The sequence below is a fragment of the Ochlerotatus camptorhynchus genome, unplaced genomic scaffold, assembly GCF_037179485.1.
Source record: "Ochlerotatus camptorhynchus isolate MF236.1 unplaced genomic scaffold, CSIRO-AGI_Acam_v1.1 ptg000084l, whole genome shotgun sequence".
Classification (NCBI taxonomy): domain Eukaryota; kingdom Metazoa; phylum Arthropoda; class Insecta; order Diptera; family Culicidae; genus Ochlerotatus; species Ochlerotatus camptorhynchus.
The window spans coordinates 1711183-1735196 of NW_027040574.1; the positions used below are offsets into that span (position 1 = coordinate 1711183).

Below are 24014 nucleotides of genomic sequence, written 5' to 3' on the forward strand. Positions count from 1 at the left end.
ATTTTAAATGGTCGAAAAATATCACACTAGCGAATCAATCTACGAAAAATCTTTTTTCATCTCTTGCATCTAAACCCATCTACTCGCATCACTCTCCACCTTTTTGCAGGAAATCTTAAAATTCGTAATCAATCGTGTTTCTATCTTTTAAGCGGAAGTGCATATCACAACAGCAAAGCAAAAAAAATCCTGCATCTTAGATAGAGTCGCTCCCCTCGGATGATCATTTGAATGAGAGACTGTTGAAGATGTAGACAAATGCCGTTTGAAGTTCGATTTTTGTCTAATTCTGCTGACTTTGGGACGCATCTATAGAAGAATTCTGAATGTTGTGAACGTTGAATGAAGCTTGACTATTTTCGAAGAAGACTAACGTCCAGATTACTTTTTTCTCGATGAATGCAGTCTGAAGTTCAATTATCGAATGAAAGATCATAAGACTGTCGGTTGATGAATGTTTTAATTCTGTAAGTGACTGTTTTCGACCAATACTAATTACAGGGCTGGTAGCGATCACTGCTGTGAGAAATAGTGATTTTAGTGACCATGTAATCTGCATTCAAATTCCATGAACAGTTTTAAAGACTCGAGGAATTTTATTATAATTTCTAAGGACCTCATTCCAAGGGAGCTCTGGAAGAAAAAAAATCATTCAGAATAATATCAAATGTAATCGGCTTTCGAGGTAGTTCTGAGGAAATTTAAGATTTCATATGAAGCCTTAGTTTTGAGTAGAATTACAAGAAATCTTAGGAATTTCTGAGGAGCACAACTCTTGTGAACTTCATCGGAGAATTTCAAGGGCATTCTGAGTATAATTTCATAAAGTTTATGGGAAAAAAAATGAATACGGAGCACAAGTCCTTGGATTTTTTTGAAAATACTAAAAGGAATATTACAATTAAATGTGAGAATAGCTCCAGAACATCTTAAAAGGAATTCGGAAAATAAATTCAGAAGAGTTTGCCAAACAAATTATGAGAAGAGATCTAAGGAATTTCGGAGGAGAAATGCCAATGAATTGTTAGGAGACTTTCAATGTAAGTAGAATTCCAAGGGAAGGAGTGAGATTCAACAAGAAATCTGGAATGAATTCAATGAATACTCGGAGAATCTTTCCAAAGGATTTCTAATTGTGGAGGATTTCAAAGTAATTCCGAGGAAAACTAAAAGAAAATTTAATTCTGAAGATAGCTTCATCGAGATTTTGAGGAAATCTCCGTTAAATATGGAATGAACTATTTTGAGGTCTTCAGAAACACTTGAAAATTCTCAAATTTTTCCTGAAATTAATGAAGCTGCCTTGAAGTTCTTTTGTAGTTTGATGAACTAGCATGATGCTCACAATACTTCTCCTTAAATTCTGAACTTTATAAGACTTCCTAAAGTTTCCTCAATTTTTCTAACGATCATGGATCTTCTTTAAAGGTTCAACAATTCACTGAAGTTCTCTAAACTTCTTTAAAATTTATGTGACTTCTCTAATGTTGACGGAGCTGCTCTGAGGTACTCTGTTCTTTTCTGAAATTCTCAAAACTTTTTGTAGTTCTCATGCGCTGAATTTAATTAAATCGTCCTAAAATACTTCAGTGAACTTCTGAACTTATGCGAAGACCTCAAATAATTTTTTTAACGTCTCTGAAGTTATCTCAAAATCTGGGAACCTCTTTAAATTCCCCACTAATTTTCTTAAACTAATGGAACTGACTTCTCCTTGAACTTCCTCAAATTTTCGGAGCTTACTAAACTTCTTTCAAATGCTTCCGCATTTAGCTAATGTTCATAAAATTTTCTGAAGTTTGCGGATCTCATCTCAACCTCCATAGATTTCTATGAAGTAATGTTTCTGAAGACCACTGTCCTTCTGTGAAGTTTCCAAAGTTTTCTAAATTTCTGGAATTTAATGGGATTATTCTTAAGCTATCTGATCGTCTCGGAACTTCGCTGAATATCATAAAACTATCTAAAAATATCTAAATTTAGTTCTCTGGAATTTCTTGAAGATATCGCTGCTTGCTAAAAGTTCTCGCTTTTTTTTTAATAATGGAACTTCGATGATGTTCTTTTATCAATTTAGCTAATCTAAATTCTCTCGGAGCTTTGCAGAAGTTTCCGGAAGTTCTCTGAGTTTCTCAAAACTTTTTTAAGGTTTCTACAATTTACTTGAAATTATTTGAACAGCCCTTTGATTATCTAATCTGTCTAGATGTTCTCGAAGCTCCCCAAAAGCTCTAAATTCTATTGAAGTTCTCGGTTCTGCTTGGAAATAAATGGAATTCCCGTAAACACATTTAAATTTCCCTGAAATTCTCTGGACTTCTGTGAAGTTTCTGAAATATTTCTGAGGTTTTCATAAATTCTCTGGAGGTACTACCCTGAAATCCGCGGAACATATTAAGGAGTCTTTATTTGTTTTCAGCACATCATGGAACTATCTTGAATGTATCTTAATTTACGATTATAGATTTTAAACTGCTCCAAAAGTCTAGACTATAGTTACGGGAACTGCTCTTAAGCTCAGAAATTCCCCAAAGATTTCTAGATCCAGCTTTTCTGAGGTGCTAAGAACTTCTTAAAAATTTGCACAATACCCCTCAAGTTTTCTTAAATTTCTCAAGTTCGTTTGATACCTGTGAAGTTCTCTGAAATTCTAGGAACATCATAAAAGTTCCTGAAAAGTATCGGATGCTAAAAGAACCGCTTTGAGGTTCTTAAAGCTTCCAGTAAGTTTCCCATATTTTCAGCGTGGTAACTTCCCTTATGTTCCTGCAGTTTGTTTAAAGGGCTTCACTGAAATTCTCAGCATTTCCTTCTCCAAAGTTCCTACAATGATGATCTCTATTCTTTCATAAAGTTAATTACGAACTTGAAGTAAATCATTTATTTTTGAACTTAATTCTGGCACTTTGAATATTTTCAATATCTTGTACATGGAATAAGAAACTTCAAGACATTGAATATTTTTAGATCTGGGACTTACTTACTTGGAAAACTCAGGTAATATTATCCAGAAAAATGAGTAGACATCCTCCCCCTTATTCTGCGAGTCACGTGACTCTCTGTCACCGGTGAGGTGACAATTCTCACCTCACCGGTGACAGAGAGTCACGTGACTCGCAGAATAAGGGGGCCTGTACATAAGGAGAGACGATTAAACTTCACAACGAAAAATATACCCCCCTATTCTGCGAGTCACGTGACTCTCTCTCACCGGCGAGGTGACAATAGTCACCTCGTGTGAGGTGACTCTCCATGTAAATCAAATGGAGAGTCACCTCACACGAGGTGACAATTGTCACCTCACCGGTGACAGAGAGTCACGTGACTCGCAGAATAAGGGGGATAATCAATCTTGAAATAAATTCACTCTAAAAAAGTTGTAAGTCACTAATTATTACAAGAAAAAGTGACTCTAGTGACTTGGTCTAAAAAAAAGAGACTTTTTAGTGACTGACTTGAAAAAAGTGACCAAGTCACTAAAAAGTGACTCGCTACCAGCCCTGGAAATGATCATTGGAAATGAGAATGCTGAATTTGTTCATGAATGCCGTTTGAAGCACAAACGAAGTGACAGACGGAGCGGCTCGAAAACTGTGGTGACTAACCTGCTATTGCAATTTTTCAGTGTACCACATGGCAACACCACTGCAACTGGATTGTACCACATGGCAACACTGCTACTGGATTGAACTACACTCAAAAGATAAATCACATTTCCAATGGAAAATATCCATTAGAATTTCACTTAACTTTCATGTGATCTCATAATTGGGAATCGCATCACAAAATCACATGAACCTTATGTGTCCAATGAAGTTTATGTGATTTGTCATATACAATTCATGTGATCGTATGAACGTTATTTGAATTTCAGATAAAAATCATTAATTTTGTTATTGGAAAAATATCATGTGCGTTCCCAATGGAAACTATATGAAAACTTTTTTCAGTGTAGCATTTTCACCAAATGTACTAGAATGTTTTGGTTCTATCTCTTTCACTCTACTCAAAACTGAAATGCATAAAAAATGACAAAATGATACGCACTCTTTGCACACTGTCAAAGAATCATTGTACACAAAATCAACTTTGTGCAAAACCAAAACAAAAATGATGGTGATGATGGCACAAGCTTCCAAGAAAATTCTATTACAGCGAACCACATTATTTTCATTCCCCCTTATTCTGCGAGTCACGTGACTCTCTGTCACCGGTGAGGTGACAATTGTCACCTCACCGGTGACAGAGAGTCACGTGACTCGCAGAATAAGGAGGATTCCTCCTTATTCTGCGAGTCACGTGACTCTCTGTCACCGGTGAGGTGACAATTGTCACCTCACCGGTGAGAGAGTCACGTGACTCGCAGAATAGGGGGGACTGTCACTTCACCTCACACGCCGCGCAGAATAGCCCTGATTTACTCCCCCTTATTCTGCGAGTCACGTGACTCTCTCTCACCGGTGAGGTGACTCTCCATGCAAATCAAATGGAGAGTCACCTCACACGAGGTGGCTATTGTCACCTCACCGGTGAGAGAGAGTCACGTGACTCGCAGAATAAGGGGGACTGTTTTCTGAAGTTATCGCTGAATGCCGTTTGAAGCTCGATTCTCGAACGGAAGATCATGGAAGGCCATCGGATGGTTGTTTAATTCTGCTGCTCTTGGAAGGCAACCACAGAATAATTCCGAAATGTGTGAGCGTTGAATGAAGTTTGACTGTATGCGACGAGGGCTAATGTCCTGATCATTGGAATAAAATTGCTGAAGTTGTCGCCGAATACCGCTTGAAGTTCGATTTTCGAACGGAAGATCATCGAAAACCGTCTGATGGTGGTTGTCTTGTTTTGCAGAATTTCGAAGGCAACTTTAAAAGAATTTTCAGGTCATTTGAATGAGAGATTGCCATTTGAAGTTCAATTCTCGACTGACAGATCGTTGATTGTGGTTTTCTGATTCTGCAGAATTCGGAAGGCATCTATAGAGGAACTCTAGGCCACGTTGACTGTTTTCGACGAAGACTAACTTCCAGGTCATTTTAATAAGAGATTACTGTAGTTTTCGATGAATATCGTTTGAAGCTCGGTTTGAAGTTCGATTCTCGAATGAAAGATCATTAGGGGTTTTCCTTATTCTGCTGAATTCGGAAGGCATCTACAGGAGAATTCATAATCGTAGAGAACGTTGAATGAAGTTGCTGAAGTGGTTGATGAATGCCGTTTGAAGTTTTATTAGTGAAGACCGTCTGTTGATGGTGGATATGTAATTCTGATGAATTTGGAAGGAATCCACAGGAGACCTCGGAATGGTGTCAACTGAGCATAAAATGACTGTGACGACGAAGATTAGCTTTCAGGTCATTTTTTTAAAGCTTTATTAAAGAGATTTTTAGCCTTAGGCTAGTTCATCTCTACGCTTTGAGGTCATTAGAACGAATTCGATGAAGAGTTCAACGTGTTGTAGATAACTTTATGATACCATTTGAAGTTCGATTCTCGAATGAATGATCGTTGAAGGTCGACTGATGATGAGGGTGTCTGATTCTGTTGAATTTTGGAAAAAATCCACAGAAGAATTCATGATGCAGAGAATTTTGAATGATGTTTGACTGTTTGGAATACTAATTTTCTGATCATATAAATGAGAGATTGCCAAAGTCACCTCCAGGTTACTTCAATGGAAGATTGCCGAAATTTTCGATGAATTCCACTTGGAGTTAGAATACTGAATGAAAGGTCATTGAAAGCCGTCTGACGGTGACGGTTGTCTAATTCTGATGAATTTGGAAGGCATCTACAGAATAATTGTTAATGTAGGGAACGTTGAATGAAGTTGTCGCTGAAGGCCATTTGAAGTTCGATTCTCTAATGATGTCTGTTGATGGTGAATTTTTAATTCTGTTTCTGTTTGGGTTTTCCACGAAGACTGACTTCCAATTCATTTGATCGATCTAGAATTCTGATTTCTAGAATGAAACGCTACTGAAGTCATCGATGAATACCGGATGAAGTTCAATTCTTGAATGAAAGATTGTGGAAGATCGTTTGTAAATGTTAGTTGTCTGATTCTGCTGTGAGCTTGAATGAAGTTTTCCGACGGAGACTAACTCGCAGGTCTTTAGAATGAGATGTCTGATAATGATGAAGGCACGATGACGTTAAGGGATGACTCCCATTGTGTAGACGACGTACGAAGTTTAAAGGTCATAATCTGAAATGAAAACAACACTGTCAGCAGATGCATGAATTTGCCAATCTTTCCATAAATCAAAATTGCAAATAGAGTCGATAATATCGCACAGAAAATTAATTACGAAAATATCACCCGTCATGCTGTCTCCGAAGTTTATCGACGGAGCACAACAGGTTAATGACTTTTTATCACAAATAGGACAACTTCCTCCCCTAGTCATCATCGCCTTCATCGTCCAAAACAGCACACTATCTGTTCGTGATGATGGGTCGATAACAAATCCAAAGAGCAAACAATCACTCGCTCAGCAAATGGAACGAACCGCGGCATAGAGATAAGATATTGTTGGTACACCCTGGCCCCCATTTGTTGAAAATTAATTTTACGAACCGACCGAGACGATAGTGACGAAATCAACTAACATGTAAATAGCCTAACCTCTCTGAAGCCAATTGATAAGGGACCATGAAACGTAGATTGTTCCTTCAAGGGCGACCTCGCACCCGAACCGGTCCGTTCCAAATCCGACCGGTTCGACACCTCCCTTTGCCTGTCATCGGTAATCAAACGCCAACATTTTCTTTCGATACAAGTGAACTGACAAGACTCTGTTCAGCAAAATGTGATCTTTTTTCCGAATTTCCATTGAAGCAATTAGTGCTTGGCTCCGCTAATTGGCGTTGTAGGTAAACGAATACAATTATAGCTGTGAGCGTTTGAATGAGAAATCAGCGGTTGGAAACTGGCGTTGTCTTGCACGCACCAGCAGTTCTGTTTCGTATGACATTTTGATTTTAGCACAGACAAACAGACGTAATTCTTAGTTTTTAAACCACAGTTCGATCACTTTGACGTTGCTATACAACTCGAACTTGTATGTGACATTGTTTGAGGCGTCCATTTGTCTGTGATTTTAGGTTGATAGAAGAAGAGGGAGAATGTTGGGGAAGTTGTTTGAGTGCATTTGGCAGGCTATTGTCAGGCCAGCGGATAAACTTGTTTTCAGACTAGGCTAGGGCCAAATGCACTCAAATTCCGGAAATTGTGAAATGGATAGGTTGGGGGGATTAAACTACAACTATTGGTACTTACGCATGATTGCTGTGGCAGGTACAGGTTCGGCTGGTACTTGGGTTCCAAGGCGAGCAGTTCGCTCAGCTTGGCCATCATCTGCTCGAACGACATGGCTGGCTGCTGTGGGGCTTGGGGCTGCTGATGCAGAAGCGATGTCGAATGTGCCTGTTTCTTCTGTGGGGATAGCGACTTGGCTCCGGCCAAGTCCTGTGGGCCACCTCCGGTGAGGTGGCTGCCATTGCTGGTAGTCACTCCGGCCGTCAGGTGATAGTTACTCGCCTGATCGTCCTCCTGCGACTCCATAAGAACTGCATCAGCAGCATCCGGTGTCCCAAGCCGGCCCTCTAACAACATCCGCTGATTATGTTGCATCTCCTCTGATACATGAACCTTGGCCAGCATCATAGACTCGTCGTCATCCATTCGGGCGTCGTTGCCACAGCCGATGCCGACGTGCTGTTGCTGGTCGATGTTATTGTTCATAGTATCGACAGAATAGCAGCGTACAGGGACAGACATACTGAGGGCTGGCCTAGTACCTATTGTTAGGCGCAACAAGTTGCGTAAAAGATGCAGGAAATCAGTGAAACTGGTCTCAAGCCACAACCTTTTCGGGCTGTCAAACTCGCAGGAGGTCGCGTTGAACAGGACCAGAAGGTGTAATTTAGAGCTCTTACTGACTGACCAGGCAGAACGTTAAATTCGCACCGTTCCTGTTTTTGTTTTCCCAGACTCTCCACGCTCCGGCGAGCTAGGTACTAAACTTCACGCTTAAAGCGCACCACTCGGGTTTCGTTATCAATAAACCGTGAACTGAACGCGGTCCAGCGGATAGCGAAAGCGAAAGTACGTTTTAAGGAAGCGGCCTCGTTTCGTATTTACTCAAGAGAGAAAAACTCAATGAAAAATCTTCTGAAATGTGACACTCAGGAATTCCCTCAACTCTTAACGGATCTACACACACGCTCTTTCTCTCAACTATCGCGGTATACACCAGTTCCAAACGGGATTCCAGGAGGACCCGGCGAACTTTAATACCTTTTTATCGTTAGTAGTTAACTGGTAACGCGCAACGCGCGAGGCGCGATTTCAACTTTCCGCTGCTTCGTCGTGTGTGCAATCGACTACTAAAACTAGTCGTTCCTAGTCTACCGAGTCTCGTTCGTACACACCGGTCAACTGCTGTATTTTACTACGCAGCAACCTTAGTACGTCTTTACGGTTAGCCTTGATCAATTCAGGAAAAACAACGCACACATACGCACTCACGACCGCAAAGGGTGTCGTCTCTTCCGAGATAAGTGTTTGAAGCGGAAAGCTTTCTTGCTCGGCTCAGAACTCAACAACCGAGATCGATGACCTCTGAACGACAACAACAGGTTGATTCAAGAAAGTTCACCACCCAAACAATGCCCGAAGCGGAAACGAGTAACCTTCCGCTGTAGAATGCGATGAATGCGAGTCTTCACACAACAGGCTAGATCAATGTCTGTCAACCTTTTTTTTTGATTGTCTTATTTGTCTTGTTTCTATACGAAACGTCAACGATTTGATTTCTCCGCTTTCCACCAGGTAATGAAGAATCACCACCGAAAACTTACTTCTTTCTGTACGATCTGGAAAATTAGGTACATGGTTAAATACACATATCGATCACAGAAAAAAATAAATAAACATAAATGTGTGGAATGAAATTAAAGATGATAAACGAAAGCAGAAGGTCCGAGAGGGTCTGGACCAAAAAACGAAAATCAAGATAAGCGAGAGTGAATGAAACTGATAATTTTAACGAATAGATGTAGTAGGCAAAGTGCGCAGTTCGTCGTCCAGTGAACCGTTGTCCGTTGCTGCAAATTCAAATCTTGTTCCACTTTTGTTCGCTTGGGAGGGGGGAGAGGTCACGTGTGTGCGTTCTCGCGAATATGTGGACCAAAAATAGAAGGCGGAAGCGTTGCCTAATCGGTCACTTTGTTTTATGTGTGCATAGTAGTTCAATTCAAGTAGCCGATGGAATAAATTAGCAAGCTCCACTGACCGACACATTCGAAAGTCACGCGCATGACACTCACTCCATAGCCTGCTTGTCTGCCCTATCCTGTCGTATCAGAGGAGGCACTCGCAAATATGTTTACATTGCGATGGTGGTGGTGGTGGTGGCACGATTTTGGCTTTTCTTTGTTTGACTTAGCCTCGACTTGCCCTCCACCGTCGTCGGTCGTTGAAAACCAGAACGCGAGCGAGACAAGCCACAATATTGATAAGGAAAGTGCACGGCGGTATAAACACACAAAAGCGTAATATTGCAGCTGTTGGGCGGTTTGTTTGCACCAATTGTTTTGCGCTGGAATCGCCGCTATGACCCATTATTGTTTGATCTTCCATATTGAATTTATGGTGCCTTTGCAATCAGACACCTTCCATACTGAATGGTGACCTTAAACGTAATTTACGCTTCTTAACCTTTTCCAAAATCACACAGGACCGCTAATCTAATTTCTAATTTAAGTACCACTCTCAAGTTGAGACGGTTGCGTCAATTGGGTGCTGCAATCTTGGCTAAAACGTAGAATTTCATGTCTTATCTGAGAGTGCTTATTTTTTCTGGGCAGCTCTTAACTTCTCAACCCACTAGCGAGCGCAGTATGGAAGACAAACTCGCTGTAGATTACATTTAAATCGTAGTTTCTGCATCCTGTTTAATGCAGATTACGAATATGACATAACTTTAATGCCCCTTAAAATAGGTCGCTTGTGAATAGTAGTGAACTTATGCTTTTTTAGTATTCACCTACAGCAAATTGTAGCAGACACTACAACCTCCCAGAGCGTATCTGCAACTCTTGAAACGATCTAAAGAATACAAAAACACCTCCGACCTTACACGATCTAAAGAACCCTGTTCACTCCTTAAACTCCTTCTATTTGAAATTCATTTGAAATTTGTCGAAACTTCTCAGAAACAGGCTTGCTTCCACTCACTTGCTATAAAAAATATTTCCTGAATTTTGAAATCATTAGATGTTATAATGATATTTTGTCATTGTCAGGCACAAGAAGAGGCTGAAAGGCAAGTATTTAACTACATAAGCCTATCAAATTCGCTTTCAGATAGTCACAATCAGCGATTTTACGACTCGCGAGCGCTCACTCTGAGTGAACGCTCACGAATCATAAAATCGCCGATTGTAACACTCTGGAATCGAAATTGACAGGTAGTATGTGTCAAACACTTGCCTTTCAACCTCTTCCTGTATCTTACAAGGACAAAATATCATTATAACATGTAATGACTTCAAAATTCAGAAAATCATCTTTTTATAGCAAGTGAGTGGAAGCAACCCTGCTCAGAATAGTTTGAACTTCTCTGCTTCATCTTTTTAGAAGCATTCTAAGACCAAACCTCTAAAAAAACTTGAATTTACTTCAGAAAAGCATCAATAAATGCTCATAAATTGGCTTGAGAAACCTCCAGGAAGTCTAGAAGAACTTATAAAAAGCCCAGAGAACTCCCGAGAAACCCGAGAGAATTTTAGAGAAGTTCAATGAACTTCAGATAAACTCTAGTAAAAAATACCATAAACGATAACCACTAAACTATTCCACAAATGGTTTGGATGATACCCCGAACATGTCGTTAAGCAAGATGACCATAACATATTTTTATTAGGAAGTTCAACGAACTTCAAAGAAGCTCACGGAGCTTCGGAGCAATCTGCGGGACCACGAAGACCTAAGAAAAATAAGCTCATGGAACTTCCAAGAAGTACATGGGTTTTTCCGAAAGATTTACGAGTGTAGGGAACTTCATATAAGTCCGGGTAACCTTCGAAGAAGTCCAGAAGAGTTTTATAAAAGTTCAAGCAAATCTATTGAATTCAGAGAAGTTCAATTTGTCAGTACATGTTGTTCCAAGAACGGTTGTGACACTCTCCTGAAGCTTCCTGTTTCTCAAATTAGCAAAACAATGCCGAAATACTGTAATTTCTGTTGAACAGTTCTGTTAATGCAGTTCACTTAACTCCACTAAGCTTATTTCTTCGAGTTTCAGAAATTCGTCTTCATTTCTGATTCTGATCTTCTCAGTTAGCGGAAAACTCCAGACAATGCTTCAGAAAAGTACAGAGAACCCTCCGAATGACTTAGGGAGCCTCAAAGAAGAACTTCAAAGCCCAGAGAAACATTAAATATTCTTGAAGAGACCATTTTTAGCTAGCTTTGATTATCATTTTGAGGATGAACATTCCATGCTCCTCCTCCAGACCCTTCCTTCAAAAATGTTACCCTCGAGTCAACCACGAGTAATCGGTCCACCCCTACTAGATGTAGTATTAAATTATTCTTGTTAACATCAAACAATGATATATCGGGGCTCCGTAAAGCTAACGCGATTGAGCCTTCCAAATAAATGAATGGGAAGAAAAACCTTCGATGACTTGCTGAACATTTTCTGAAGAGTTCGTCTATTTTTGTCTTTGTTATCGAGATTTTCATCTGGAGGCTGGTTCATCTCACTTTTCAAAACTTTGCTGATTTCGTTCGACGATCCTTGACTTTTGCGGAGCAATTTTTAAGTTTCAATAACCTCTGAAGACTCAGAAACTTTTCAGAAGATCGATGGCCTTTTCTGATGTTTCCTAATCTCATGGTAGGGCTTTGTTCAGACCGTCCGGCTTGATAGAACCTCACTCGCGAGTTTGAAATGAGCCGAGCGTAGCATTTTTCCGAGGACTAGAATGTCTACTGCCAAATCATTCCAATGAGCTTCAGAGCTTGTGAGCGAAGGGGGATAAAATGAGAGTGAGGTTTGCTGCCATTCATGTTCATGTTTTCTATCACACGCTCTTACTCTCACTTTGGGTGAACTCTGAGCTTCTTGCGTCGAACAAAAAAGTCATCCGGAGTCTCGAAAAGCGTACCTTACACGTCAAATCACCCTCTCGCTGAAATTCACTCTCCCTCTCTCTCTCGAGGAGTGTTTGTTTATCCCTGCCGCCACTCACTCGAGGTGAGGACTGGCTAAACTCGCGCGACAAGAGAGTTTTAAAACCTCCTGTGAGTTTTAAGAGTTTCAGCAAGTCTGGACCGCTAGGAAATTCTGCACCTATTTTCAGCGAAATTTTGCAATTGATGCAGCAAAATTGCTTTTTTAAAGATGTCGTGCATTTTGTGCACGTGCATTCATCATTTAGCACAAGAAAAGGGGGCATTTCTGTCGTGGGAAAATAGTGCTTTCCCTTTCACAGACATCAGAATTCAGTGTCAGGCATTGACAAAAATCGGACGATACCCTTATTTATGCATTTGGATTCAAATTGTAAGTCCCTCCTATTTAGAGAATTCTTAATCGAGCTGGAATTAGGGCTTTTGTAAACAATGACTTCTTTCGATGATTACTACACTAATAAAATTCCACACATTTAACTGACGAATTTCCATGTGAAATTCCACATGATTTTCATGTGACCACACATAAACAGAATCCACCCAGAAGCACACATGAAATGTATGAGTCAAATGAATAGTATGTGTGGTTACACATGGCTTTAATGTGTACCCATATTAAGTATGTGTCCGACACATAGATATCATGTGTGGGACACATAAAAACAACATTTGAAATTAGATTAGTGTGGTAATTCAAGGCACGCCCATGAAAACTAACACAACCATTGGGTAGTGGAAGGCCCCTATCCACTGGTGATATTGATTTGCGTGGGAGAGCCTTGATTTTTGCAAAATTAGGAACTCCACTTTCTTTTCTTGCTTGTCTTAGGCGTCCTGAACAAAGCCCTACCTTAAGCTCCCCCGCTCTGAAACTCACTGAAGTTAGCCGAACTGCTCAGAGCTTCAACGGTTCTTTCTTTCAGAAGCTTTCTGATTGACTCCGAAGATCTCCGAACCCACGCGAGTCGAGTCGACTCAATTTGGTCAAAAGTGGATTTACGCAAAAGTTAGTTGAATTTTCTGGGATTTTTTTCGAATATGAGGAAAATCGACAGAGGTTTAACTAATACTCCAAGACTGAGTAAAATTTTCTTGGTTTTTCCTAATATTTGATCAGAAAAATTCAACTCTCTAGTATCCACTTTTGACAAACTGAGTCGACGCGTCTCAATTTTGAGTCGGTCTGATCGTCCGTGCATCAACTGCTCCCTCCTGCTGGTCAAACAACTTCAGAAAAGTTAAGAGAATTTCAAAGATGTTTGTTTATGGGACCTGTTATGTAAGTCGAGTCGAGCGTCACTTCTGTTCTTCTTCTTCTTCGCATTTCAAGCTTATTGCGTATCACATATTAGCTTATTGCGTGCTCTCAACTTAGTGTTCTAGATGCACTGCCACAGTTATTAATTGAGAGCTTTCGATGCCTGTACCATTTTTGCATTGGTATAATTGTGTGGCAAGTCCAATCATACTTCTATGCCCAGGGAAGTCGATAAATTTTCCAACCCGAAAAATTCCTAGACCGGACCGGGAATTGAACCCAGTCACCTCCAGCATGGTCTTGCTTTGTAGCTGCGCCTTTACCGACTGAGCTAAGGGAGGCCGTCACTTCTGGTCACTGATCTAATTTGGTATTAGTTCTGTAATACCAAACTAGACCAGTGACTAGAAGTGACGATCGATTCGACTTACAAAATAGGACCCTATGCAGCTTCTGAGCAGGCTAGGGAACTTTAGAGACTCAGGGAATTTTGAGAAGCTTAGAATACCTTCAATGACCGCATTAATGTTTAGAAGAACTTCTGGATGAAGCTGAAGAAAATCTTAGAGAGGCTTAGTAGAATTGAAGAATAATCGATTGGCCTTTATAGGAGCATACGGAGCTTGGGTGCAGTCCAGGAAACATTGGAGAAATTCAGAAAACTTCAGAATCAAATCAGAATGAGTCAGGGAAACCTGAGCGCTCCAAAAGACTTTAGAGGAAAATAAGCGACTTTCAACGAAAGTCACGGTGCTTCCGAGCAGTCAAGGAAATCCCAAAGAAAACCAGGAACCTTCAAATAAGTGCTGCAGGGAATTAAACACTTTGTCAAGCAGTTTAAGCGTGACTTTCTACCAGCGATTTCACAAAACTGGACCAACTAATTCCTATTATTTTATGAAACGCACAAATGGTGGCTATTTTTCTCGTGGTTCTAGAAGAAAAAAAATCAAAATAATGTTTTATTTCAAAGTTCAAGTGGTAGTAAACGTCATTTTAACTGCTCGAATGAAGTGATTAATTCTCACACGCATTAATGGGAGTTCTGCGAACTACATAGAAACCCTAGAAAACTTCAAAGAAATCTAGCATATCGTTCTAGAAGTTCATTTAAATCGAATGCAAGTGCAAGGTGGTTGATATAAGTTCAAAAAGCTTCAGGAAACGTTCGACCTCAGATAAGCTTAAGAAACCATATAGAAGATTAGGGAATATCAGAGAAAATCTCCATAGAAAAGTTTTGGTTTCTGCAAAGGATTTCATGGAGTATCAGAGAAGTTCTGCGTGATTCAGTGAAGTTCAGAGAAAGAGCACCTCAGGGAAGATTTGGAGAACTTGAAGAAATTTAGAAAACCTCACAATGAGGTTTTCTACTTAAAGCAGAAGTCCATGAGATCTTCAGAGAAGTATATCGAACTTTAAAAGGCTATCGGAGCTTAGAAGTAATCTAGGGATTCTCCAGAGAAGTACAAGTGTAGTCTCTAATGTTGAAAAAAGTTTATATAACTTCATAGAAGTCCGGGTAAATATCAAGGCAGTCTAGGAGAACCCTACAAACGTTCAGGTAAATCATAGTCAAGTCCAGGGTGCTTCATATCAAAATCATTACCTCTCAGAGAGGCTCTAGGAATCCCAGAGATGATCAAGGAATCCTCCGAGAAGCTGAGAAAACTTCAACAAAAGATCGGAAGATTTAAATTGATTGCCTATGGGGAAATGGCTCTAATGTTGGCCTATGGATCTAAGATTAAGCTCATCGCTAAAAATTTGCTGTTTATCAATTTTATCTAGATGGCGCTTGGGACGGTACTAATGAATATTTTTGGTCGCTATTGAAAATTTAGTCGATTGCTGAATTTATGTATGGACCCAAATTAGGGGCATTACATCCATTTCCCCTATAATTAGAAAACCTTGGCGATTTCCAACATGGAATCCTACATGGGAAACCACTATATGTCATCCCTCTCAGTTAATTTAAATACGCGTTAGAAACTTGAACTTGATTTTACTCTGCGATCGGAGACACTCAAGTCAAGAGCTATCTGATATTAGGTTTGTTCATGTACCCGAATCTGTACCTTGATATAGGTACGAGAACCAACCTGTCATTGGATACTGAAATCATCTGGGCTTAAAAAAGGATGATGGCATTTCCTGAGTGATTTGAGATTTGGGCGTAATTGCTTTTGTTAACAAACACTTCAATCGCCGATTTCTAGCGAAAAAAACTAAGCCTAGAAAACTAACAATGCAATCAGATAGAGGAATCATTTCTCTATCATTTAGTATAGTTTGTCCGCGAGAAATCGACGATAGACGTGTTTGTTTGCAAAGGAAAGCAATTACGCCCAAATCTCGAAGTTCTCCGGATTTGTCCTGCCGCTTACGCAAGAGATTCTACCTTCTTTTTTTTGTTTATTAATTTATTTGATAAGGCTCAACCGAATTAACTTTACAGAGCCTAGGATTCCTTTTCACTATACAATACATCATAAAACTATAGTCAAAAGAAACAACACAATAAAAATTTTATCTTCCGCTATCCAATAAGCCTTCTCCACCAGAACGGGAGCCGCTTCCAGTGGTTTCATTGTATGGCAGATTCGCCAACGGAGGTCAGAGCGCTTCCATTGCAGCAATGGAGGACGCAAATCGTGGTCAGCACTCACACATTCATCACGAAACGGTTGCTTTCCAAAGTTGACGACGCATCGACTGAAAGAACTGCTGATGAAGACTTAGACTTGTATTTCCTTTCACGCAAATCAGCAACTTGCAGGAAATGTTGCTTACGAAGATGGACGATTGTATACAATATTTGCAACAATGCATGAAATGTCTTAGAAATTTACACTACTTTTTCGAAGTGTGGTAACCCTAATAAAATGGTTATGGTTATTTTGCTTAACGTATTCGGGGTATCATCCATTTGTGGAATACTTCTGTCATTTGGATTATCGTTCGTTTATGATTAATTGTTTATTAGGGAAGACATTCTGATCGTGCTTCCAATGGAAGATCAGTTTGCTGTTTATTTAAACATAATTAAAAGACGTCGTCAAATTCAGTTACAAAAGGGTTGCCAGATTGAAATAGCGCAGCTTTCACCACCCTATTTCGTTAAATTTTCAATTACCGCGGACAAAAGTCCCAATCGATTTCCGAATAAAAAAGTAAGGGGGTGCCGATTTCCAGCTGATTGCACCCCTCCGAAATCGAGCCATACAAACGTCGTTTGCAGCTGCGCCTACTTCGATTTGCCGCTCCATATCAACATAGGCGTCGTTGGCGCATATGTGCCAATAGCCCGAGCAGTTTTTTTTCTCTTCTCCACACACCGAAAAAAGAAAGCGCAAACTTTAAACGAAATATATATGGGATGTGGAAGTAAGGAATCGGCTATCAAGCTCGCGCAGACATCATGAGTCTCACTCAAAGTGTCTAGGCGGGAAGAAGCAACTGATTTTTAATTGCCCTACGGTTCTTTTTCTGGGTTAAGCCCATACAATCCTTGCCTTCTTTAACCAAGGTCGGCAGAGCCCCGCAAAGAAGTACCAACCGAACTTGCCAAGCGGGGTACCAAATGAGCAAAGCAAACAAAAATTATTGTTCTCAGAGCAGGTGGACTGCAAGTATTGCATTAATTGCAGAACATATTTTAGTAATTTTTAATGAAACACATTATTTTGTGCATTTTGCATTTTGGGATTGATGAGTGATAACAAGCACTTGTTTGAAACTGTGTCTCTGATGCAAAATCGATCGCAACATTTTCTAATTTGCGGGGCTCTTACTGAAACATCGACTTTGAGTCAAAGTAACGATAAGGGTTCGTTCAAACATTATGTAACGCAAAACAGCGGATTGAAAAAAAAATAACGTTCAAAAACCACGATCTAACGCGACAAGCTACGATACCAACACCAACAAAAGTTCCGAAACATTCCATAGGATCGAATCAAGTTCAACCATCATCATCTTCATCGTCCGCCATAATCATCATCATCATCATCATCATCATCACACAGCGATAGAGATGTGTAAAGCGTGTGACGCACGACTAGAGGTTGTCTACATTATGTAAGTCAAGCAGGATTCAAACGTTTTGTTGTGCGGACTTACAAATTCAAAGTCATTTGTAAGCAACGGATTACTTCCTCGCTCTTTGCAGTACCACCTCTGCCGTTGCTGCTGTAAGTCAGTCATGTATAATTTTGATAAGATTAACCAACGCAACCGAACGAGTACCTCGCACCAGGCTAGAATAATCTCCATAGCCCAGGGAAGCGTTCGTGCGCAAACGCTTACGGCGATCTACTTTGGTCTCATTACTTTGGCCGGATCTCGGGCGGATATATTGTATGTAAATTTCGGCTCCCGTTGGCTAGTTTGTTGTGGTTCGTTTCGCTCATCGCTCATCGTAGTGATTTTTGATACACTTTTTTTTCTTTGCGCTTTCTATATCGGAGAGCTCGGTTTATGTTAGTTTTCATATCTACATACACACATAAGTAGGTATGCATCGGATGACGAAATCCACTCGAAACGGGACGCGTTTCGCTACCAGGAGAGGAAGAGGGATGGATGAGCCTCACTCGGTGACCCGTTATTAGGAGCAGCGAGCGCTTGAGGAAAAGAGAAACGAAGCGAACATTGAATTCAGGGTTGCTCTGTTTCTGAGTGTAACACATTTTCACAGGATTGCAGCGTTCGAGATAAACGTGCGGTACTAGAACGGTGTCAAATTGTCACCTTCAATTAATCGTGCAATCGTGAGGAAAATTCACACTGAAATTGCGAAATCACAAAATTTGCCATTCGCTTCCATCGCCCAGTGAGAAGATGACTTCATACATAACTGTGCGAAGCACAGAAGCGACGGAACAAACCAACATAAACCACACTCCCACAAACAAACAAACAATAAACCGAACGTTATTTGTGCGGCTGTGTGCGTCGGTACGCCATAGTAATTTCTCGTACGAACGTCTCTAAACAGATGATTTTCCTTTACTGCCCGTCGCACCACAGCTGCCCACCCACCACCTCACATACCCACAGAGGCAGATAGAGATAGAGAGAGCTCCTGCCACTGTGAGTAATTATTGTCGAAAACTTGTCCAAACGCGTCCGCTCATGCAAAATAACGTTCGAACACTTTCCACCTCTGGAACATTCTAGAACACGACCAATGCTAGGACAGGTCGTATCGCGCACACACAGGTTCACTGGATCACGACGACGGGGGGTCACGGTGTCACACACTGATCCGATAATGAGAACACTTTGCACAACACTTTACCTATATGCTGTGATGATTGGGAAATTCACTAACCCACCCCATGTCCCCCTCTAAAATCACAACCCAACGGGACCCCTGTCAAAATCCCTTTCGTGAAAGGTACCAAAGTTTTTTGCAGGCAGCGCTCTCGGGATTCAATTGAGCCCGAAATTGGAAAAATTTCGCTTCAATTTACACGAATCCGTCATCGTCGCTGCTGTTCGCAAGCACGGCTGCTGGTTGCGAGGCAGAAATTCAAAATGGCCGCCGTAATGGCTGCCTCTGCTTTGCTACTGGTGTACACACTTCGACGGAGGAAGAAAATTTCATTCCGAATTTCTCGCCTACCGAGGCGTCTGGGGTCACTTTACGGACCCCAGTTAGATTACCGGACACTAATTTGTAACGATCACTTACCCGGATGCTTCCGTGATTGTGGCTCTCACTTTTGCTTCACCACCCCAATATCAGTAACAAAGAACTATTCGATTCGATATTAGATTCTACAATGATGGGCCGTGCGGAGATTTCACTGCTCTCGGGGGTCGATCGATCTAGTACCGCACCAGTTTGTCATGGAATGTGCGAGCGTATGCGTATGTTCCGACCAGACTTGCGTTGGTATTGGTGTTACTTTACACTCAGCTGATGTACGACGCGCAGCTCTCCTTCGTGTGCTGTTTCATGCCTTGTATCCTCTTCTGTTACTACCACATACTGTGGTTGTTGTGTTACTGTACTCTATATTTTTAGTAGTAGTATTGCTTGCTCGGCTGGTACATGTACAAACAACGGATTGTGTTTGTTTGTCACAAATATAATCGTCGTCGGCGTCGTGTGGAGACTCTCTACTAGGGGGCGAGATTTTCCGATTTTCTTCAACCGATTCGACGGTTTGACCGTTAAAACGCAGGTCACACGATGGCGTGGTGTGTCGGTGGTAGGATGATGCACTTCTTTCGCTTTTGTGTATTTTTTCTAGTTTGTTTATTGGAGATGGCAACGATTTTTTTTTGTTGTTGTTGTTGCAAATAACAGCTAGTAGGAAAATATCTGAAATAAGAAGAAGAAACGGAGAACTTGTTAGAAACGATGCGTCTTTTTGGTGCGAACATTATTTTAAATGGTTTTAAAAGGATAATCCTATGGGAAGAAAAGGAAGTCTGCGCCTACTACAGGATGATTCCAGTACGATTTTACTCGTAGGAATGTATCGATCTAGTTCGTTTATTCGAAAGGCTCAACCACATTAGCTTTACGGAGCCGATTATCCGTTGTATCGTTACCAAATTTACTCAATTCTAGTGCTTTACAAGAAGATGGTCATTCTGAACTCTTACGAAAGCTCTTCTTCGGGGTGAATGAGCCCTTCACTGACTCGTTGACCGCTGTTTTCTGCTAATATGACGGTGTAAAATTTACAGATTCCACTGTTTCCTCTTCTAATACCTCGACAAACCGTTTGATACCGCTCCTTTTCCAACGACTCCTGTATAGCTATTGGTTTGACCTTTCTCTTGTTTCCGTTTCTCATGTTGGTTCCGGGTTTTCCGAGATATGCAAGAAGCTCTACGATGCCCTTTTCTGAGTGAGATAAAAAGCACTTGTTCTTGAGTCCACTATAAGTCACTTTCGCTAGAGAAATCCAGCGTCGGTCGCGGTGGACGTTCCTCCTTGCCAGTGCTGCAAAATATCGACCATACACGGCGATATTGTTCAAACAGTCGACTTTCGTCGCTTACTCGAGCTAAAGATCATCTTCATGGAAAATCATGTCAATTATCAGTGATAATGTAGGCAGGGTGGCAAGAGAATTTTCATTTTGAAATTCCCAGTTTTCCCCATAGAGATTTGAAATTTCTAAGATTCATGCAGTGGTGTCGCGTAACCTCACTCTTTACCCGTTCAACAACTTTTAAAACGTTATTTAGGGTGAAATTTACATTCAAATTAATTTCAAAAGGCTCACGGTCTTCTAGTTTCACAGATTTGTATTCAATGGAACCAATATTGTTATATTTGTTTACGTTTTGTGAGTTGTTGAACAGGTAGATTGAGGTTAGGGCGACGTCACGGGATTCATGACATCGGTTAAGTCTTAGACTACGACATTTTTTCGAGACATGAGACATCCTGATCCTATATTAAGGGAAAAAATCAGGATCGGATATTTTTTCAACAATCTGGGGCTGAGAAAAATACCCAAAATGTGGGATTTTGGAAAATATAAAGGATCTTAGATTAAAAAAAAAAACATTTATTACGGACCCTGAAAATTATTCAGGGTTCTCACAACTTCAAGAATTTTCTACAAAATTAATAAAGAAAATGACGAGAATTTTAAGTGAAATTTAAAAAAGAAATGAAGTGTTGGGGAGGAACCTAAAAAGTTTTAAGGAATTCCAACCAGAATTCCAAGATAACCCTTCACATGCCATCAGCTCCAGCGCTAGTCGCTGGTCCTGTTTTCAAACTCGGAGACAGAGCTGCCCAGTCTGTCTTGTCAGGCAAGTACAATTATGATATGAATTCATTCATGGATTCGCTCTCTCACAAAACCTCGAATTTCAGCAACCCTCCATGAAACGTTTGCAGTCATCAAACTTATCATCAAACACCACCTTCTTCGCCGGGACGCATGTCAAAAAGCATTATGGAAGCCTCTTCTCCGTCCAGAACAGACGAGACCGATCCTACTACCGCTTTATTTCTACAACGACCACATCATCCTAGTTCCTGCCGTCGCAGCCTTCCTGGTCCTGTGTCTGTGGCTACAGAAGGGGTCTTCCAGCCTGCTCTTCCGGGCAAGTATCTTCCGTCTGTACAATTGCCACCTCCTGATACTCAGTTCAATTCCAGTTGCAGCATTATCGATAGCGCTTCTCTTTCTGACGAACCTACAAGACGAACACTATATTCTTACGGACAAGCTTCTACGATTTCGACCAGCAACTGTTTCAGCAACAACGATGGAGCATCGGAGCCACAGCGTATCCTGTCCGTCTACTACCAGACCGTCAGAGGCTTGCGCACCAAAACGATCGAACTCAAGCTAGCATTATCCAGTTTTGACTACGATGGGGTGGCGCTCCGATATAAGCGATGCGATCGTAGTGAGTTCACCAGTAATCTTACGAGAGGTGGTGGTGTGTTAATTGCAGTAAAAACTAGTCTGCCGTGTACAGCGGTCTCTGTAGTAAACTGTGATCAAATTGAACAAGTTTCCGTATGTTTGAAGCTTTCACATCGATCGATATATGTACATCTTCGGCATCTATACACTGCTCATGCTTCGGTCGTTCAGAGCATCGTCTTGCTACTCGGCGATTACAATCTTCCTCATCTGCACTGGATCTTTGACGAAGACGTGAACGGGTACCTGCCATCGAATGCTGCCAGTGAACATGAACTCGTACTTGCAGAGTCCATCTACGCTTGTGGCCTGGTGCCTCCATCATAAACGTCAATGACTGGCTGCTCGATTTGGTGTTTGCAGATTCACCGGACGACGTTGAAATTGTTCAACCAGCGCTTCCACTCTTGAACGTCGATGCTCATCACGTACCATTCGTTCTACAAGTTGATACTCATTGCTATCTTCACATAACCAAGTTGATTCTCAATCCGAACTCGAGGATTTCGACTTTCGGCTCTAAATCGATAGATTGGGAACACTATCTTCAAGGTGACTGTCTGGATGCCAACGTACTCCTGTGTTACGATAAATTATATGAAATCTTGCATGCTAATGTTCCTCAAGGCCACCGTGCTCATAGTAGGATCAACAGGAAGCCTTGGTGGTCAGCTGGGTTGCGCAACCTGCTCGACTTTTCAAACCTCTTTCAAAGCGCGTTCAGTTCAACGTCGCCTCAAATTTACTCAGATTGTTTCCAAAATGTACCTTCCCATGAGGTACTGCTGCCTGTCCTCAATTTTTCTCGAGAGGAAGTACAGAAAGCTTGGGTCGATGGTCTGTCACCATATCCACTGAAAGAGTGTGCTGCTTCTTTAGTTGATCCATTGTCACAGCTGTACAATCGATCAATGATAGAAAAAAACGTACCCAGGCCTGTGGAAAACTGCTTCAATGATTCCCATTTACAAATCCGGCAGCCTTCAACGTGTCGAAAACTACCGTGGCATTTCCGATACTCTGTTGTCTAGGAAAGATCCTCGAATCCTTAGTACCCAAAGTCATCTTGATTGCTGAAGCTGAAACACATGGGTTTTACGGGATGGATAACGGACTGCATTCGTCCAGGCCAACTCTGCACGTTCCAAAGCATTCGAAATACCATCTGGAGTTCTTCAGGGTAGCGTGTTAGGCCCTCTTATTTTCGTCCTCTTCATGAACGATCTGTGCCTTCGTATATCGTCCGGGAAGCTTTTATACACGGATGATTTAAAGCTGTTCAAGGTAATCGAGTCTGCACTGGATTATGCGGCTCTACAAATGGACATCGACATGCTTTCACAATGATGCAACGAGAATGGTATGAGCGTAAACATCAACAAGTGCAAGGTAACCACGTCCAGTCGTAGCTGGTCGCGTATTATTCACGTTTAATCCATCGATACAACCCCGTCTGGAATGTGTTCAGCCCCTTCGCGATTTGGGTGTTATAATTATTGCTACCATAAGAGCTAAAGCATTCTCTGTTCTTGGATTCATCCGTCGCTTCGCAATTTACTGATGTTTATGCGTTGAAAGCACTGTTCTGCACGTTGATGCGTAGTATTCTCGAATACGCTTCTCCGATTTGGGCACCTCATCATGCGGCTCAAGTGATTCGCATTGAACGTGTACAAAAACAATTCGTGCGATTCACTCTCCGTCATCTTCCGTGGGACCATCCTGTTCATCTATCAGCAAGACGCCTCCAGACAGAGCAGATGTTCATATTTGAACTAAAGAACAACTTCGATTGCTCGTACCTACTTCAGCAAGTGTCCCATGTCCCATGTGCCCCATCGTCAACTTAGAAACTCGGCCTTAATTACTGTTCCACGACATAGGACTAGTTACGGGTACAACAGCCCATTTAGCTCCTGCCTGCGTAAAAGACTTATGCGTTTTTCTAGGCTCAAAGCTGACATACTCACACCATATATCGTATGTCGTCGACAAAGCGTCCAGAACTATTGGCTTTGTCTTCAAGATTACTAAGAACTTCACAGACATTTACTGGTTGAAATCGCTCGATTGCTCTCTCGTACGATCTACGTTGGAATACTGCTCTGCAGTCTGTAGCCCGAACTACAAT

At 41.2% G+C, this 24014-nt stretch overlaps 1 protein-coding gene and 1 long non-coding RNA gene across 2 annotated transcripts in view; one reads left to right on the forward strand and one right to left on the reverse strand.

The window, feature by feature from the left end:
* Positions 1-19516, reverse strand: part of CycG (cyclin G) — a 43547-nt gene extending 24031 nt beyond the window's left edge. Inside the window, exons 1-2 of the mRNA XM_065218223.1 lie at positions 19168-19516; positions 7283-7803 (exon numbers count right to left, since the gene is read on the reverse strand). Of these exons, the coding sequence (XP_065074295.1) occupies positions 7283-7783 (501 nt within the window). The 5' untranslated portion in view covers positions 7784-7803; positions 19168-19516. The remainder of the gene's footprint in view (positions 1-7282; positions 7804-19167) is intronic.
* On the forward strand, positions 8889-11643 carry LOC135698328 (uncharacterized). The gene is made up of 2 exons (XR_010517473.1): positions 8889-11263; positions 11389-11643. It is a non-coding gene; the product is annotated as an uncharacterized LOC135698328 (long non-coding RNA).
* Positions 19517-24014: the final 4498 nt, after the last annotated feature.